Below are 19438 nucleotides of genomic sequence, written 5' to 3'. Positions count from 1 at the left end.
CCACTCTTGGCATATAAGGGGTTGAAAGAAAACGAAAACTGTGACATTACAGTGACAGGATGCCAGCCTCTCGCCTACGCCACAATTTAACCCATATCCCACAGTCGCCTTCTACGACACCCACGGGAAGAAAGGGGGTGGTGAAATTCTCAACCCGACACCACACGGGCTAAGTAGCTATAGTTAAGTAGATTATGATACCTCATATACCTAACACGGATGCGCTGTCATTTATATTTTATTCATTATTACAAGACGCGTTCTGTTAATGGATGCACTTAATAGGCTTTTAGCTAAATCAATACGGTGTTGAATTCTGCACATGCTATACTTCGATATTTCGCATAACAGCTGTACTTACAATTTTATTACAATTGATAATTTATGAATGATTGAAAACGAAATAAAGGGGAAATATGAACATACAATGAATGTGTCTGTGTACTAACGGGATATTTTTGTAAAAAGGCGATTTCTTCCAGTTACCCTGTTAGTATTTTCATTGTATCAAATTATGACAAATATTTTCGGGTATACCTAATGACTGTGTTACAGGGATGCAAGCTTGAATAATATAATTTGTTTAGTTTATTTCATTTATTCAAGATAATTGAAATAAGTTACAAAATGATTTATCTACTTAATGGCATAAAATATTAACATAAATACTATTCTACTTAGATTCTATTTTACAATTGTAGATCACATTTGTATTAGTTTATTTTACACTTTATTTTAGATTCACTGAGTAAAATTACATGTGTTCTTCTAATTTCGTTACTTACGTAGAACTCCTTTACCTATTCTAAAAATCCAATTCAGTTTTCAGTTCTTAAAACAAATGCAATGCAATAGTAATATACTAAAATGGTTCTTATCAAATACATTTATAGTGCAGTCTAAGTGAGTTTAGAGATAACCGAAACCAACCAATCGAAAAACTCAAACACAATGTTCTATGATTATTCAAACGGTTCTGAAATGTATTTTATAGGATTTCAATTGAGAATAATTACACTCAGCAATAAAAGTGTCAATAAATACATACACGCACATCATAAATATGTCACTTATAACTAGTATATCAATCACTCCACAATTGAAAAAATGCCTACCTAGTAAAATCTATTAAATACTGTGGCAATAATAGCGACTGACCAGACTTGCCAATTCTGGCCACAATCATAGAAAAATAAGTAAACATAGATTGCTCACTCATACATCGGTTTTCTTACCAAATTGCTTATTATACTCTAGTTTCCATCTAGCGTCAAGTAGCGTATTAATCAGTACTGCTATTTGACAATAGATGTCGCGACTAAAATGGACTTTATAAATTTCAAATTATACTACAACTGGATTTACCAGTACTCTTATTTTAAGCCTTTCTGACATATTAGTTGTAAATTATTGAACAATTTTCTGTTTGCAGACAGTCAGTTTAACAACAAGACAGTTTACAGACATTCGTAATTACTCATTACATCTAATCTCATGTAACAGGGTATATAGCCGAATGGCACAAACGCTCAAGAAACGCTCACGAAACAAAACGCTCGTAGATATCTATCTCTATTCGCTCTTGCGTATTGGCGCGAAGAGCCAGACTATCTTTCGCGGCGTTTCGATTTCGTTTCGCGTCGCAGAAATACCATTCGGCTACGGCACCTGTACTAATAAATTGACAACTTCTAGTATCACGTGGACTAAGCGTTTTTCGAAAACTCATGATTTCAGTAAAGTGCTATCTTAACTTATTTCTCTATGACAATTGGATAAACAATCTAAAGTTCCCTCTTTCTCAACCTTAGTTTGACGCCATTGATGGATTCGGTTATGATTCTATGGGCGAACTTCGGTTCGTCTTCGGGGGCGCCGGGGAGCACTTCGTACCGGCGAAGGAAGTTGGATAGTGTCGCCTTCATCGCCACCCAGGCGTAGCGGAAACCTGGAAATCGGGAAGCAATTAGGAAACTTGAATTGTGAGGTTTGAACGTTTGGTCACACAATTTAGAGCAGTTTGCGGACCGTTTTATTCGATGCGTAAGCTGACGTACGTACTCGTATGTTGGTGTGGGTAAAAATGATTTGTGGAATAGCTATAATCACATTAATCACCTATCAAATTTTTATCGCATAGTTAAGTGTCAACCAAAGTAAACAACTTAATGTTATAAATCATAATTATTATGTAAGTAGTAATAAATTATAAGGAACTGGCACCCGAGATGGCTATTTATGGATTTTTTTCTCACTTTTAATATAAACTTTAAGTGTAATTCAAGCACTCACAAAAGTATGGAATTATGACCACTTTCATGCAAAGCTTAAGAATCAGGCCATTCTGGGCGCCAGCGTCAGCACCTCATATATATTTTTCTGTTAATGCGCTTTCACCAGTTTCACCACATTAACAGTTGATCGAATCAACATGAAATAAATCAAAGTGTTGATTTGAGTTTTATTTCAGTTGTACGCGTCGAATAAAGCCCTGAACTCGTATCATATGTTTTTCGACCAGCCGTAATTCGTTCTCAAAAGAAATTATCAGTTCCGGGAATTAGGAAGGCCGAGAGCCGCTTACGAATAAAACAGGTGCCACCACCGTTATCTGTAATTACTTTCAGGGAGGAAAACTGTACGCATTGCCGTTAAATATATCTTTGGTGGGCGTACTTTTTTTAGAGGTAATAGGTAGGTATCGTAGATAGATTATGAGGAAATTGCCCCAAACATGTGGAGAGGGCAGGTTAGTAATTATCAAATGTCATCATTGACCTCCATATATAGGTAGGTATACTGTATTTATAGTCGGGATTATATTTTCTTTACATTGAACTTCTTCGTAAAATGTCACGCATCTATACTAACGGGGAGTTTTTTTTTTTTCAGAAATATCCTGCCTCTTACAAAATATGGATGAATTGTCGCCTGCGATATTTTAGGACCTGCTCGTGTACGATTTTCAGAAGCTTAGATAAAAAGGAGACACGACAATCCAAGAAAGCATCTCTTGGCGCACATATGTGTGGAGGCCCGACCTCAAATAACAGGGACAGCAGGGAAGATGATCTATCATTTCTCACCCTTTTGTCACGTTCTAAGTGTGAAAGTAACGCATGGCAAATGACAAAAACACATCCATTATACGACCACTGGGATGGAAGAAGAAGGTTTACCTATGCAGTTCCTAGGACCCGCGCTGAACGGCACAAAGGCGTATGGGTGCAGGCTGTTGAAGAATCTCTCAGGGTTGTACTTCTCGGGCTCTGGAAACATCTTCGGGTCCATGTACAGGGCTTCGTAGTACACCACCACTTGAGTTCCGGGAGGGATGATTCTGCCATCTGTGGAGGTAAGATCAGTTTCAGAAGATTGTTATAATAAGTTATTCAGGAGCAGAAACCCTTAGGATAGAATTTTTTTTTTTTGGAAGGAATGACATCGGATTAGAAATTTGCTCTGTAGATCAGATACTTCATACTACACATCATGGTCTATATATCCGGCATAGAGGAACAGAAAGCACGTCTGTAAGGTAAACAGATTATAATTCACTTGGTGGTAAATTTTCTGCTAACTTAGGGCCTTGAAACTCTTGCAACGCTTAAGTTTTCCCATTTCTATGCTTGTAGTTTTAATTTAATCATCTCGGTAAGTAATGAACCTAATAACTATTTCCATAAAAATAGAACTCTAAAAATTGTTTGAACATAATATACCTTTCAATGGCAAATCATTTTGCAGCTGCCTTCCTATTTTAGTAACAGTGGGGATGACCCGGATGCTCTCCTTGATAACAGCCTCTAGGTACTTCATTTCAAGGAGATCGTGGTTGGTCGGCATTCTCAGCTTGTCTCCGTTAAAGATGGAGTTCTGCTCCTCGAGTACTCGCTTCTGAACCTCAGGATATTTCGCTAGACAGTACAGGGTGTGTGCCATTGTCATTGTTGTGGTGTAGTGTCCCTGATCAAAAAAAAACGCAATAAAAAAAATACAGCAAAAAAAGTACAAGGCTCTATATTGAGTTCTAGAGTTTTAGTACAGTGGATCGAACTCAGACTTAATAAAATCAACATGCGATAGTATCTACTGTTGATTTAAAAATCATGCAACTTTGACTAATGTGAATCAAATAAGACCCGATTGCCTGGTTAAAATGCTTACGAGTAGGTTTACTTAAACCTTTGTTGGTTATAAACAATTTATCAATGAACACTTTATTCGCATAATGCTTTACAAAATACTTACAGTGAAACATAGCAGAGTGATTTCTTCATTGATGGTTTCATCCGGAGCAGGATCACCATTCGGCAGGGTACTCAGAAGGAGAGAGTCGAGAAGGCAGGCCTTCTCCGATACTTTCTCATGAACCAGGGTGTTTACGTCAATGGTGGCGTCTCTGTTATTGCTCTTTATTTCTTCGATGAACTCGTTCAGCTTTACTCTTCTTTCACGGATAAGCTGTGTTAAAAAATAACGATCATTAATATAAGTAACAAAATATTTTATTAGGTTAAAAAAGTCGATTATATGCGATTGGCTTAAGGTCGGGATAAGTGGTGTACTTGCTCAGCAGTGGGCGATGATTGGCTGATATGATGTATTAAGGTAAAGTACCTCAGATGTGTACTAGTAGATGCCACTTTCAATCATAAGTCATCGTCAATAAAAATTGACAAAGGTGTTACCTATTAGGCAATAGCGAGTCGATCACTGGTACCTTATATGACTACAAAAAAACCCAATACATAATACAAGTAACATAAAATAAAGCTTTTAAACATACCTTGTCACTGTACCCTCTAATGGTTTTGATAGTCTCCATCATTTCACGATAAATTGGCGTCAGTTTGAAGATGAAGCTAATATTCCTCCAGTACGAAAAGTAATTTTCGGTAGCGATTTTGATAACCCTAAAAACAAAACGAAAATAAATTTGGGTGACTGGGTTTACACGTTCAGAAAGATTTGAGAACGGCTGTTTTAATGTTTTTTTTTATGAGATAGTAGGCAAACGAGCAAATAAGTCGCGTGATGGTAAGCCGCCCAAGGACACTCGGAACAACAGTAAGGTTGAAGGTGTGTTGCCGGTCTTTCAAATGTTTACAATTCTATTATTGTTTATGTTAAAGACAACTTGAAGCATTTTTGGACAACTTTTCTAAACTGTGTGACTTACCTAGCGCTAGCATCCAAATAAGGATGATCAGGGTTAGCGAGCATATTATGATCAACTCCCATCAGCGTGTTGCACAGGATATCAAACATGAAAGGTCTCAGGTATCTGTATATGTCCACAGGGGCTTTATCCACGTATTGGTCCAGCACCTGATTGAGGGCGTCAGTGCGTGAGTTGACAGCGTCAACGCGGGCCTCCAGCGTCTTGAAGTGGAAACTGGGAGTCATCAGTTTACGAGTCGATTTCCATCGTTCACCTAAAAAAATTGAGAATTGTAAGTCTCAATATGTCAAAATATTGTACGCTACTCATAAAATACTTAAATTCCCAAAATATTTGACCTTTGTATTTTTGCTTAACTTAAATGTCATACTACATATTTAGGGTCGGTTCGGTCGTTCTGAGCTCATCACTTACCGCGCTTTCTGCCAAGTTAAGGGCTGGCTAACTATTTTACTAAACGATATCTACTTTTAAAGAAGAAGGTGGAAGTCGACTGTGGGATATGGGTTAAATTGTGGCGTAGGCGAGAGGCTGGCAACCTGTCACTGCAATGTCACAATTTGGATTTCTTTCAACCCCTTTTTGCCAAGAGTGGCACTAAAACTTAGTAGTTCATGTGTTCTGCCTACCCCTTTATGGGATACAGGCGTGATTATACCTCTATGTATGTATGTATGTATATCTACTTTTAGGAACAAACATCCCCAAATTGCCTATATAATCTCAATGTATAAATGTTAATTAAATCACCTTCTGACGTTGAAACGGAGTTTCCGAAGAAAGGCATCATAGCTGCGTTCCGTTCAGTGGGCTTTGCCAACTCTGTTGGATGTGCCAGGATCGACTGTAAAGAAAAATGTTTATGAGTTATAGTTATAAGTTATGGGAATTATCTGTGCAAATGTTAAGACATGTAAGGAATGAGTTTTAACAAAGAGACCTTCCGATAATCCTTATTACAAGGTGATAAAGTGACTAGACTAGACTTCGACACATATATTCGAATGAGAATCAATGGTGAACAATAAGTTTACGTCAATAAATAGAGCGTGCAAGCTGTGGCGAAAAACCGATTCAACACTAGGAAGAACACGACACGAATACGATAAAGACAAAGTTTTGTATACATCCTAATGTATCCCTAGTGTACAGCAGGGTACCTAGCCACAGCCAACACGCTTGCGTTTCGAACAATGTCGATCAAATTCTATGAAAGAGGCGCGTTCCTATGCACACAGTCTAAGCTTGTGTAGCGTACCATGTTTGTATGAGTGAAATATGACAGGCTGACTAATCGTGTTTTTAAGCGGTAACTACCTCACTCTTTATTATAAGTACTGTGGTAGTTGCGCGACAGAGGCAGACAGCGTTTGGATCACCACCAATTGTTCGGCTAAGTGTGAAGGTGTGAAACAGTGCACTGATTCTGATGCAAATGCGGTGGGGGGTACTTTGCACAAAGAGATCGCAGACAATGGACAGTTGATAACGGGCAGTCAAGTTGGACTTTTTCGCAATCAAGATCTATGAGGATTCTTTTTTGTCGTATTATAGACAGGCGTATTTAAATGTTTGGTTACGTACCTAATATACATTGATGATGAAATTTAATAGGTATCTATTAATGTTATTGACAATAATTGAAGCGAAGGATAATTGAAAATGAATTTATTTGGTAAAATACTGAGAAAAAAATATGGAGAACAAATTATAAAGTAGGTAAATTAAAGTGAAACCTAGAACAGTAAAGTATACGACTACATCTATATTTTTGTTAAGATTTTTTTACTAGAGTGGCGTGTATTATTTATCCGTTAAATATCTTTACAAAGAGTAATGAAATTGCTATTATTATGAATATCGTTAAAAAAGTCGTGATTGTAAAGTATTGAAGGTGAAATTTTATTGTTTACGTTATATATTTGGAAATCATATTGACATCGAATTATTACTATTCAATCTTATTTTCATGTGAATTTTATTTCATAAAGTTGCGTCATAACCAATGAATCATATTACCACGTCACAATAATTGTGATTATTAACTGTAATCAAAGTTGCAATATTACATGTCAATTATCTTTCTCTGGTTTTCGCTGAGATTATCCTCCTTGCGCTGGGAAGTCCGCGCGATCGGCTCACTTGGATTCAGTTCACGACGAAAAAACCCACTTTTACCTTGTTTAAGATGTACTTATTGATTCTTATAATAAAATTTCTTATACTTGGTAATACCTATTCGTATATTTCTGAAATTCTGAAATTCTTTGTGGCTAACAATCTAGAATAAATATAGATTAGGCTAAGATATAAGCATGTACTGATTAATTTTTAAAGAAATAAACAGTTTAATTTTTTTTTACTTCATTGAAGTAAACAATTTGTGACTTTCCATCATAACGTGACCTCCTCATGCTTCCTTTATACTAAGGATACATTTTGTAAAATTTCAATAAAAAGGCCTATTTTCAAATGAAAGCATGGTACCCACGACCCACGTAAAGGGTTTGTTTGTAGATTTCATATTTAACTAAATAGTAAGTAGTTTTATATAAATAGTAAAGTAGATAAGTAATTACATGCAAATTTTGTGTTGTTTGTGTTTACAGGAAAATTCACATTTAAATGACGCTTTTGAATGATAATAACTTACCAGCCATTTTCACTTGTTTTGATTATATTTATCAGTTTTTCCAAAGAGGATCAAGTATTATAGAGAGTTACTGTCAAAGTAAAATATGTAATCACAGTGCATAGACTGCCATCTCTTGACACAGGCTTAAAACTTTTAAACCTCAGGTTTGACAATTTGGCCAATATTGTTAGCTTGATATGTGTTAAAATGTCAAATATTAATATTAGCGCCATCTAGCCGAGCGTCCCCCAAAGGCGTAACGCCATCTAGGCCACCGTACCTTTTCCTATATGGTTCTGAGGTACGTTTTTTTCTTAGACTGTACCTGTCTATACTGAGTTACATATGCCTTTGGTTTTTCCTAGCCTTAGTGTGATGTATACCATTTATAAGTATAAAGCAAACCTTTCTAAAAGACTATTCTCTTACCCCGGCATCGTCCGCTTCGCAGAGCATGACCCACTCTTCAGAGCCCACCGTCAAGCGATAGTTTGTCATGCCGTATTTTCGCCATTTATCTAACAAAATTTTAGATACACCTGAAAAGGAAAAAGAAATGATGTAATCTTTGTATATCATTAGAGAATGCCTCATAGCATTAAGTCCGCCTTGTGTACAATTGTATTTTCTTTGTTCAATAAAGACTAAATAAAGAAATAAATCATTCGTGTACTCGTCCAGTGCAATATTTAAAGTTACTAGTAAAAGAATCGTTCAAGTAATGATGGAGATATCAATTAAAACATAAAATAATATACACTTCGAATTGATTAACCTTCTCTTTTTTTATGGAAAAAAACATATAAGTTCTAATTGTATTAGACTGGAGTAACTAAAGACATAATAGTTAGGTAGGTTCTTACTTAAAACCAACTATGATTAATTAGGGCATTTTCAGAATTTGGGATCCCCCAATTAGCGTAAGTTGTTAACAAAAATTAACTCGCTGTTAGTTTTGTGACAAGAATTAATGATAAAATCTATCTAAAAATTTACTTTTTTCAAGTTTTGAATATAGATTATCGCTTCTAGTTTATGTTATTAAATCAAAAACAATATTTTTATAGAAATTTCATGCTTAAATAATTACCGTCACAAAACCGACAGCGAGTTAATTTTGTTAACAACTTAAGCTTAGGGGGTCCCAAATTCTGAAAATGCCCATTAACAAAATATCTATTCTCATCTCTTATTGCCGGGATTTCAACCCAGATCCATCGGCTTTACAGACAGGGTCAGGACCTACTCACGTATAGGTATACTAACCATCAGAATTGAATCCGAGTTCCAGCGCGTTACCAATGATAGGCAGTCCGTCGGAGCCATTAAACTGGCTGAGTAGTTTCTTCGCCCTCGTGTTCTTCCGCTTGTGGTCGTAGTAGAACACCAGCGCCACGGCCACACACATGAGCGTTGCCACGAGGATCATTGTGATACTGGAAATAAAAAGAGTCTATTAATGGTACATACATAATATTCAGTAGATATTTTATCCCGTAAGACTAAGGTCGACTTTTTAGATTTTTAACTGCCGCCTCAAATCTCTCAAGGAAGGAAGGTTCGTCTGTATGTTTTTTTTTTTTATGTTTGTTCCACGATATCTCCGTCGTTACTGGACCGATTTTTTTATTTAGAACTTTCTTAGTTCAAAACTCGACGAAATTCAATCGAAGGGCATTTAAAAATTTTGTATTTGTTTTTTTATCAAAGAAAACAAAAGAAACAACTGTGTTCTATTTGACTATTGGGGGTAATTTGTACTAGTACATTGAACTTCAAGGGGATAAAAATAGACGTACTACTTATTTGGTAGGAATAGGTAAATATAGCAGAGTTTGGAAACTCATGGAATATATATTTTGTAATATAACGTACCTATGGCTTGCAAATGAATTTTGATTATCTTTAAAATAATTATATTTAAGTAAATTATATTGTCACTCTGTTGAATTATGATTTTATATTTGCCCATTTTTGTCTCGGCTACATAAAAATTTAACCATCCGGTTATTGAGCCCAAAAATAAATATAATATACTAGCTTTTGCCCGCGGCTTCGCTCGCGTTAGAAAGAAACAAAAAGTAGCCTATGTCACTCTCCATCCCTTCAATTATCTCCTTCCGTTTTGCCGTGAAAGACTGACAAACAAACAGACAAGTTTCTAATGGGTCGGCAACGCGCACGTGACACCCCTTGAGTTGCGGGCGTCCATAGGTTGCGGTGACCGCTTTCCATCAGGCGGGCCGTATACCTGTTTGCCACCGACGTGGTATAAAAAAAAAAAAAACACACACACACACACTTTCCCATTTATAATATTAGTATAGATTATGTTCAATGGATTTAAATTAGATAATGTAGAACACAGATTAAAATCAAAATATTTTACCACATGATCCCAGTGAAATAGTACGAAACAGTTTCCATGTCCATTTTATTTGGTAAGAACAAGATATAAAATACCATACAACTATTTTCATAATCAATTTGTAACAAACTCATTTGGTATAAAATGTCAATGGTCTTTTAAGTAACAAAACATCTTATCGAGATAACTCAAGCGTGAAAATACTTGTAATTAATCAATAATCGTGGACGGTGGATTAACGATAGATATAAAATTCGGCTAAGTGGAGGGTTCCGTCGATAACTCAAAAAATACTGAACCGGTAATATTAGGAACAATTTTCTTTAAAAATATAGTTACATACGAATATAAATACCTACTTATGTTCCCTTACTTTTTTATCTTTTTAAATACCTACCCGTTTTTAACGTTACAAGGTCAGGTCATTCTAAAAACTTATTGCCGATTATGCATGAAAATATTACATTTATGAAAAGTTACCAAATGGACCTCAATGTTATTTCAGTGATTTTATTTATCCTATCGATTTTTGTTCAATATATTCATGTTTGAAAAATAACCTAATAAAATATTGTTTTAACAATTTCACTAGCAAACTGTGTAACGGTACCTACTAGAATCATACTTTTGTGAAAAATTCCGCCAATATTCGTGAAGACTCTCTGACTAAACTATGAATTAACTATGAGGATTTCTATAAGCAATTTAAGTAAGCACGGAACCTTAAAAAAATATTTTTTGTAATTTGGTGTATAATCCATACTAATATTATAAATGGGAAAGTATGTGTGTCTGTTTGTTTGTCCGTCTTTCACGGCAAAACGGAGCGACGAATTGACGTAATTTTTTAAGTGAAGATAGTTGAAGGGATGGAGAGTGACATAGGGCTAATTTTTGTCTCTTTCTAACGCGAAGCCGCGGGAAAAAGCTAGTAAACAATATTTTCAAGCCAGTATTTATAATGCTATGTATGAAAGTGACATGAAACCACTTCGAATTGTAAGGTCCAATGGCAGACGCTTTTGTAAACTAATGCCTACGCCAAATCTTGGGATTCATTGTCATAGCGGACCCCAGACTCCCATAAGCCTGATAAGCCGTGGCAAATGCCGGGATAACGCAAAAAGGATGATAAAGTTCATTGAAATTTTTTAATTGTAATTTACTACGAAATCTAAATCTAATTCCTAAATAAGAGAAGAAGAACTAAAAACTTTAGCATATACTATACCAAAGAGGATTGAGTATTATAAAGAGTTACTGTCAAAGTAAAATGTGTAATCACAGTGCATTGACTGCCATCTCTCGACACAGGCTTAAAACTTTTGAACCTCAGTTTTGACAATCTGGCCCATATTCTTAGCTTGATATGTGTTCAAATGTCAAATATTAATTATTAGCGTCATCTAGTCGAGCGTTCCCCAAAGGTGTAACGCCATCTTGGCCACCGTACCTTTTTCATTATGGTTTTAAGGTACGTTTTTTTCTTACGCCGTGTCTTGCGTGGGCGACGGTCGCCGTCGCGTCTCATACTTCCATATCGATAAGGTTTGATTTCGTATGCGTCGCATCGCCGTCGTGCGACCATCGCGCCACCGTCGCCCACGCAAGCCACGGCGTTAGACTTTATCCGTATATACGGAGTTACATTATGTCTTTGAAAATACCCTCTGCTGCAGGTTGAAGTTTTCAGTTATTTATCAATAAACTGGACGTTGAGTTAGCATACGATTCCTTCATAAGTTTCTCCCAGTTCCTTCAAGTTGGGAACTTGAAGCCATATACGTAATGAAGAGTTCATATTTGTTTAATCAACTTGAATGTAGTTTCATGAATGTTCCGCTTTTGATTACTTACATGGATGAATGGAATTTTAATATCTGTATGCTAGTTAATGTAGGGAACGAATCAAATTGTTTTATGAAATATTTTTTGATTTGTTTTTTTTTTAAGTAGTAACACGACGACCGGTCTGGCTCAGTCGGTAGTGACCCTGTCTGCTAAGCCGCGGTCCTGGGTTCGAATCCCGGTAAGGGCATTTATTTGTGTGATGAGCACAGATATTTGTTCCTAAGTCATGGATGTTTTCTATGTATATAAGTATGTATTTATCTATTTAAGTATGTATATATATCGTCGCTTAGCACCCATAGTACAAGCTTTGCTTAGTTTGGGGCTAAGTTGATCTATGTAAGGTGTCCCCAATATTTATTTATTTATAATTATGTTTTATTTCTGTCATTTGAGGCTACAATTACTTATCATTAGAAATAATTATCATTTCGGCCGGATCCTAATGCAGCATATTTCTTACTCTACCGGCCCGATTCGAGCTTCCAGATAGTAGAAATTAGCTCAAAATATTATCTTTGGATCCAGTATCGGATATATTAAAATCAAAAAAATATTGAAACAAACATTTTCCTGGCTCTGTTGGGTGAACTCTGGATCAAGGAGTGCAGGTCTCGCACTAGGCAGTAATTTTCCAACTTTTTTTAAATAACTAATGCACTACTTACAGTGTGTGATTTTACAAGTTTTGTAAGTTTATGTACCGGTCTGGTGTCGTTGGTAATCACCCCGCCCGCTAAGCCTATAGTTTTGGGTTCGAATCCCGGTACGGAAATTTATTGTCTAACACGTATTTTGGAAAACCCATACTTTTTTTAAATAACTCAGTCCCTGCAAGTGATCCAAAGTTGGTGTCATACAACAAAATAATGCTATTAATAAGCCCTTTCAAACGAGCCATGTCCCACCTGTATACACTCATGGGACAAAGTGCCCATTCTCCTTTATTTTGAGTTTAAAAGCGTTACTTTTGATACTGTCATAATCCTACTATCCGTTGTATCATAAATTAAATATAACAAGATCATACCATCCCATACATTAAAATGCGACCGCCTAAGACCGCGCTTACACTCCACCACACATAGATGGCGCCACAAAAAAAATGTCTTGTAGCTTTCGATTATACTTGTAGATGGCGTTAAGTGTCACTTTTGACATAGATTTACGGCTCGGAATTGACACTTAATGCCAATCTACAAATAATCGGTGGCAACAAGGCATTTTTTTGTGGCGCCATCTATGTGTGGTGGAGTGTAAGCGCGTTCGTAGGCGGTCGCATTTTAATGTATGGGATGGTATGATCTTGTTATATTTAATTTATGGTTGTATCTAGAGCGAATAAGTATTTGACATATCTTATAGTTCAAATCCCGCCTTGTATCCTATTCACAGGTGTGGTATATGGCAAGGCGGGGTTGCCTAGTGGCGGCCATTACGAGTACAAAGCGCCCTCTGTGGGGCAATATTGTGATTAAGGTAATACGATTGCAGGTTATGTTGCTACTGACGTATAGCGCTACTTACGGGAGACGTGATTGTACAATCTTTCCAAGCATTGCTGAATGTATTTTCACTGATTTTATAGTTTATTTTAGTAAATAAATATGATTTGGTCATAAATTAAACCAAAGACATCTGTAACTCCGTATAGACAGAATGATAAATTCTAAGAAAAAAACGTACCTCAAAACCATACCGAAAAAGGTACGGTGACCTAGGTGGCGATACACCTTTGGGGAACGTTCGGCTAGATGGCGCTAATATTAATATTTGACATTTTATAATTGGCTGTTTGTTACTAGGGTTATATTATTTATTCTGAATTGTAAGCTGTTGGTCCTCCAAATAATAAATAAATAAATAAATAAATAAACACATATCAAGCTAAGAAAATGGTCCAAATTGTCAAAACTGAGGTTCAAAAGTTTCAAGCTTGTGTCGAGAGATGGCTGTCTATGCACTGTGATTACACATTTTACTTTGACAGTAACTCTCTATAATACTCGATCCTCTTTGAGTAAATCTTGTGATCTTATAAACGTCACTTTTTGTACTGTCATAATCCTACCATTGTATTTAGCTCTTGATTCTAACAAATAAAACTCAACTCAATTTAAAATACAACCAGAATCAAAATTCCATGGCTACGTAGCTCTGACAGGTCACAGCAAAACTATAGAAAGAATGCTATAATTTGAAAAGAGACGTGATTTGTAAAGTGGTAAATAAATCGAAAGTAATTAAATTGACGTGATTTTTTTAAGTGGAGATAGTTGAAGGGATCTCTTCTCCCCCCTTCGTTAAAATAGGTGGAAGTTTGTATGGAACATTCCGCAATTTTTAATTTGACGGGCAAATGCTAGTCATCCTATAAATATTTAACTTGAGTTGTAATAAATGCTATGACATTTCTAAATAATATGCAGGAAAAGTTTTCATCAAAAGCCGCATAAATTAACCGCCGCTCACGGTGACGAGGCATTTGAAATAGTAATTTGGGCCATTTGCAATTAGCGGCAAATTTTCTTAAGCGGCGGCCAAGTTGGTCCGCGTTCACATAGAGGAATAAGAACAGAGTGCTCACTTCATACATCTGTTTTCGTCAAAGAGGATCGAGTATGCAGGATGTATTTTGATAGCGGGTCAGTAAGGGCAGCTATGAGATCCCGTGGTCCGAAAATGGCCTAAGGAGACCTTCCTTCGATTACAAATTGATGAAAAATGGCATTTACAGATTTTGCATTCCTATCCAGGATAAAAAGCTTGTATGAGTTGTATGGGACCAAACAAAAAATTCCTGCTAGAAAAGTCACATATCGCGAAGTTTTCCCATACAATTTGTATGAAAAAAAAATTAAAAAAAAAGTAATGAAAAAAAAGTTTGCCAAAACTGCCCTTTTTCTCACAACACTCACGCTATCCAATATTACTACATGATGTTTTTTTTACATATAGAGTGAGCTCTCTTTTCTTACTTGTTTCCGGGCAGCTTCGATCAGCCGCCGGCACGTCGGGAGTTGCTAACACTCATTAATTTCTTTCAAGTCCCGACAACTTCCTCGGGTCTTTCACACCAACAATTATTAAGCATTACTTTTGGTTCATTATTCCAAGTAAATTACGCGTCTACTCGTTAGCTGTGTTTCCGATTGAACACATCGCAAGTTAATCTTAACTTTGCAACAGCAGTACCATGTGTTTTTAATGTGTTATTCGATATGGGAAACAACACGGATATTGTATGAAAGTGAACAACGTCCCCAAAGTATGGTTCCATACTCCAAAGTGGATCGAGAATATAGAGAATTACTGACAAAGTAAATTGTGTAATAGTGCATAGGCTGCCATCTCTCTGCGCAGGATTAAAACTTTTGAACTTAAGTTTTGGCACTTTGGAACATATTCTTAACTTGTTAAAATTGTCAATTATTCATATCGTACCCAAAATTGTAACTAAAAAAAAGTACCTTCAATTTATAGAGGTTAACAATGTTCATAACCATTCCAAATTTCATATCGATAGCATAAGTAGTTCTCGAGATATTTAGTAATGTGACAGACGGACAGACAGACAGTCGGACAGAGCGGCGCCATAAGGGTTCCTTTTATACCTTTTTGGTACGGAACCCTAAAAATTATATATAATAATTATTTTTCTCTCTACCCGAGAATCAACAAAAGAATTTGATAAACATACTTTTTTCTTGAAGTAACGATTTGCGTTCGAGATTCGTTTGTTACTTAGACTTTATCTATCTAAACTGAATTATGTATACTTATATGTCAAAAATTTTTTTTTTCTCTTGCACTCTTTGTATTTTCTGTATTAGATACTATATTGTATCTTTTGATACAATATAGACTGTTTGTTGCCATAATAAAATAAAATCATTTTTCTGTGATTTTAAGCTATCAAGTAGCTTATTCTAAAACCTTAAAAATTCATGGTAGTAGCTTTCATATAATATTAATAATATTATAGTTCAGAGGTAGCGGTTCAGATTTTTTTATCAGTATAAAAATAAAATGAAACTAAAAATGTTTCACAAAACTCTACATTTTGTTTACGTTTGATGTAATAAAAACAGTTTTCATTCGAGTCTGTCGGAGAGGCTGTTAGCGAGAAATATATTGCGGCGGAACTAGAGATGTGCCGATGAGAACGTTCTCGTTTCTGAGAATTCCTTTCCGATGTTATTTCCAAGAAAAATCCAGCCTCCTCGAGAAAAAACGTTCTCCTTACTATTGTAAATTAGTCGTGAACTATCTTATTTTTATGATGGAAACGAGGGAAATTACATTTCTTCGTATCTTTACCTTAAATAGTTTGCTTCAAATAACGTGTTTGGGGATTTTTTTTAGATTTTATTGCTGTTTTATCGACTAGTATTTTTTAAATATTAGCATGAATACAAAGTATTATTTGGTATGTGTCTTATTTCTTTTACGAAACGATTAAAATTAGCTATTGGCCATTAAGGTTGGCTGGTAGAGAATGTCTCATGGCTTTAAGTTCGCCTTTTGTACATTATATTTGTATTTTGTGCAATAAAGTTTAAATAAATAAATCAATTAAATACAAGTATTTGCGACAAAAAGGGCTCCCAGGGGAAATTTCCGGAAATTTCCGAGAACGTCGTGGATACACTTTTTTGTTCTCGAGGAAATTTCGAGAACGGCACATCACTAGAGAGAACTCCTAGTCCAAGTTTGAAGAGAATCACTGGTGGGTAACATTGTGGCTACGTTATGCATTAAAGTTTTAATCGAATCAACTTTTCAATAAATCCTGGCTGGTTGGAAACGTGCAGCTAAACTCGAACAACTATGCGTACGGCCACTAATGGGTTAGATACAACGAGTATGTTTTGCTTTTATATAATCACTAGCTTTTTCCCGCGGCTTCGCTCGCGTTAGAAAGAGACAAATAGTAGCCTATGTCACTCTCCATCCCTTCAGATATATCCACTTAAAAATCACGTCAATTCATCGCTCCGTTTTACCGTGAAAGACGGACAAACAAACAGACACACTTTCCCATTTATAATATTAGTATGGATTATTTTTAAGTCATATGTATAACCTATTAACCAGCCTTAAATATCTTATTTGTTGTGAGTAGTTTTTGCACATTGTAATTTTTCCTCAGTCACCCGTTGACTACGAACGCTGTAAAGTGTTCAAAACGACGGGATGAATTGTAAATTCATTATACGCGATATAATCCGTTTCCATAGTTTTATTTCATAACTATCGCGGTAACCGAAGACAATATCACATGTATAATTTATGTTATATTTGTATATTAATTTTTAAGGCTGTATAGGTACTAGAGTTATTATAGATGTATTATAGAATAAGCATTTGTACGCCGCGAGGCATATCATGAAGGTCTACCCTTACATACTCGTAACATCTTAATATTAATTTACTCATGTTTAACAAATAAAGCATCTTATATTATCTTCCTCTCCTTGCGTTATCCCGGCATTCTCCACGGCCTGGAGCTTGTGGTCCGCTTTGACAACTAATCCCAAGATTTAGCGTAGACACTAGTTTTGAGCGACTGCCATCTGATCTTCCGACCCGAAGGGTAACTAAGCCTTTTTGGGATTAGTCCGGTTTCCTCACGATGTTTTCCTTCACCGAAAAGCGACTGGCAAATATTAAATGACATTTCGCACATAAGTTCCGACAAACTCATTGGGACGAGTTAGGGTTCGAACCCGCGACCTCCGGATTGAATGTCGCAGGCTCTTATCGCTGGGGTACGAGCCTACGATGGAGTGAGCTCGGTCAGAAGATGCCTGTTCACCCTAGAATTGAAGGTTGCCGAGTTATATGAGCTCGGAACCTTTTAAATAAAAATGATTTTGTAAACTTACTTGTAAAATAAAATCCTCTTTGCAAAAAAACACCAATAATTTAAAACAAAATAAACTTAATAAAATCCGTACTAGTGTTACCAAAATATGAAAAACAAATTGAATTTCCCGTAGCGCGACGCAACTTGCCGAGCGGCGCACAGGAAACGAATTAATTACACAAACAAAGTTCCTCCGTATATATTACGATGAGATGACTCTGCGACTACTTAAGCTTATGCTGTACCACAGTATAAGGAAGGCTCAGTAATTACTCTCCGGCAGCGACGCGAAAGGTACCTACTGCGTTCGAGAGCACGTGGTTGAACAAAATTACTATAAATGTTTTTTTTTTATGTTATTCGACTTCGTCGAAAGCAAAGACGTTCGAGTATTATTAGGCAGAGTAGAGAGTTACTGTCAAAGCAAAATGTGTAATCACAGTGCATAGACTGCCATCTCTCGACACAGGTTTATAACTTTTGAACCTCAGTTTTGACAATTTGGCCCATATTCTTAGCTTGATGTCAAATATTAATATTAACGCCATCTAGCTGAGAGTCCTCCAAAGGTGTAACGCCATCTACGCCACCGTACCCTTTTCTTCTTGGTTCTGAGCTACGTCTTTTTCTTAGACTTTATCTGTCTATACGGAGTTATTGTATTTGGTCCAAAGTAAAATGCTGTTATCTAACACTACTAACTACAATTATTAGTATAACAATACGACATCATATCAGTCAGAATACACAAAAAATATAATCTATACACATATTATTCTTATCCAGGTTAATCCAAATCCGCTTTCACGTGTTGCGTACGTACACGATGCGCTTGTGTGCACACCGCGCGGCGTACGTTTGTCAGAAGAGTTATTATACTTATTACTAGTTTACACTGTGCTTATGCTGTACGGAATCTGAGTAATGAAGTTAGGTATAATTGAGACGTGGGCATGCCCCCGGGTAACGAGTTCGCACCTCGCATACAGAATAGCCCCTTTTCACCCTCGGTCTGTTTATACAACAACGCATTTCTGTTAATTATGAAATTTATGAAACTAGCGGTATTACTGTTCGTCGTTGTAAGTGAGGGTGAACTTTGAGGCATGGTGAAAAAAAAAACTGTTTTTTTTGTTGTTAAATTGGATAGCTTGTTAGACTCATCAACAAAAGGCTGGTGTAGCGCTTTTCTCAAATATGGTATAAAATATTTATGTTAAGTTCCTAGGCTACGAAGTATACATATACTATGAAGTATGACGTTTCAGGTGTGCGGCTAGGAAAAAAGGTCCTCCTTATTTACAGTCACAGATATTTTTGACATAACATCTAGGTATTTAGGGTCACTTGCACCAAGGAAAATGGAGGGTTGACCCCGAGGGTTAATCCACCATTTTATATGGAATTTGATTGATGACAGCCCACTAACCCTGAGTTAAATGTTTTGTGCAAGTGGGCCTAAGGGGGTGAAATGGGGGTCCAAAGACCAACGTTTTAATAAGATTACTTTACGCGGGCGAAGCCGCAGGA

General features: G+C 36.2%; 1 protein-coding gene across 2 annotated transcripts; it reads right to left on the bottom strand.

The window, feature by feature from the left end:
- Positions 1–572: 572 nt before the first annotated feature.
- On the bottom strand, positions 573–18069 carry LOC125229054 (cytochrome P450 4d2-like). 2 transcript variants are annotated; one of them, XM_048133831.1, is made up of 10 exons: positions 17928–18069; positions 9087–9256; positions 8250–8359; positions 5936–6029; positions 5183–5438; positions 4790–4916; positions 4252–4464; positions 3723–3966; positions 3180–3347; positions 573–1948 (listed from the first exon to the last, which is right to left on the bottom strand). In XM_048133831.1, the coding sequence occupies exons 2-10, from the start codon at positions 9247–9249 to the stop codon at positions 1785–1787; spliced, it is 1539 nt and encodes a 512-aa protein (XP_047989788.1). In that variant the 5' UTR covers positions 9250–9256; positions 17928–18069; the 3' UTR covers positions 573–1784. The 2 variants fall into 2 exon arrangements, with proteins under 2 accessions (XP_047989788.1, XP_047989787.1); XM_048133830.1 differs by lacking the exon at positions 17928–18069 and adding an exon at positions 10210–10349.
- Positions 18070–19438: the final 1369 nt, after the last annotated feature.

This window comes from Leguminivora glycinivorella, chromosome 8 (assembly GCF_023078275.1).
Source record: "Leguminivora glycinivorella isolate SPB_JAAS2020 chromosome 8, LegGlyc_1.1, whole genome shotgun sequence".
NCBI lineage: Eukaryota > Metazoa > Arthropoda > Insecta > Lepidoptera > Tortricidae > Leguminivora > Leguminivora glycinivorella.
This window is presented reverse-complemented; position numbering and strand designations above follow the sequence as displayed.

Coding starts and splice junctions, on each gene's coding strand:
- LOC125229054 (XM_048133830.1), bottom strand. CDS start 10,322: ATGAGTTTGTTACAAATTGATTATGAAAATAGTTGTATGGTATTTTAT. Junction 9,257..10,209: donor TATTTCACTGGGATCATGTG/GTAAAATATTTT, acceptor TTTTATTTCCAG/TATCACAATGATCCTCGTGG. Junction 4,465..4,789: donor TTAGAGGGTACAGTGACAAG/GTATGTTTAAAA, acceptor TTTTTAACACAG/CTTATCCGTGAAAGAAGAGT.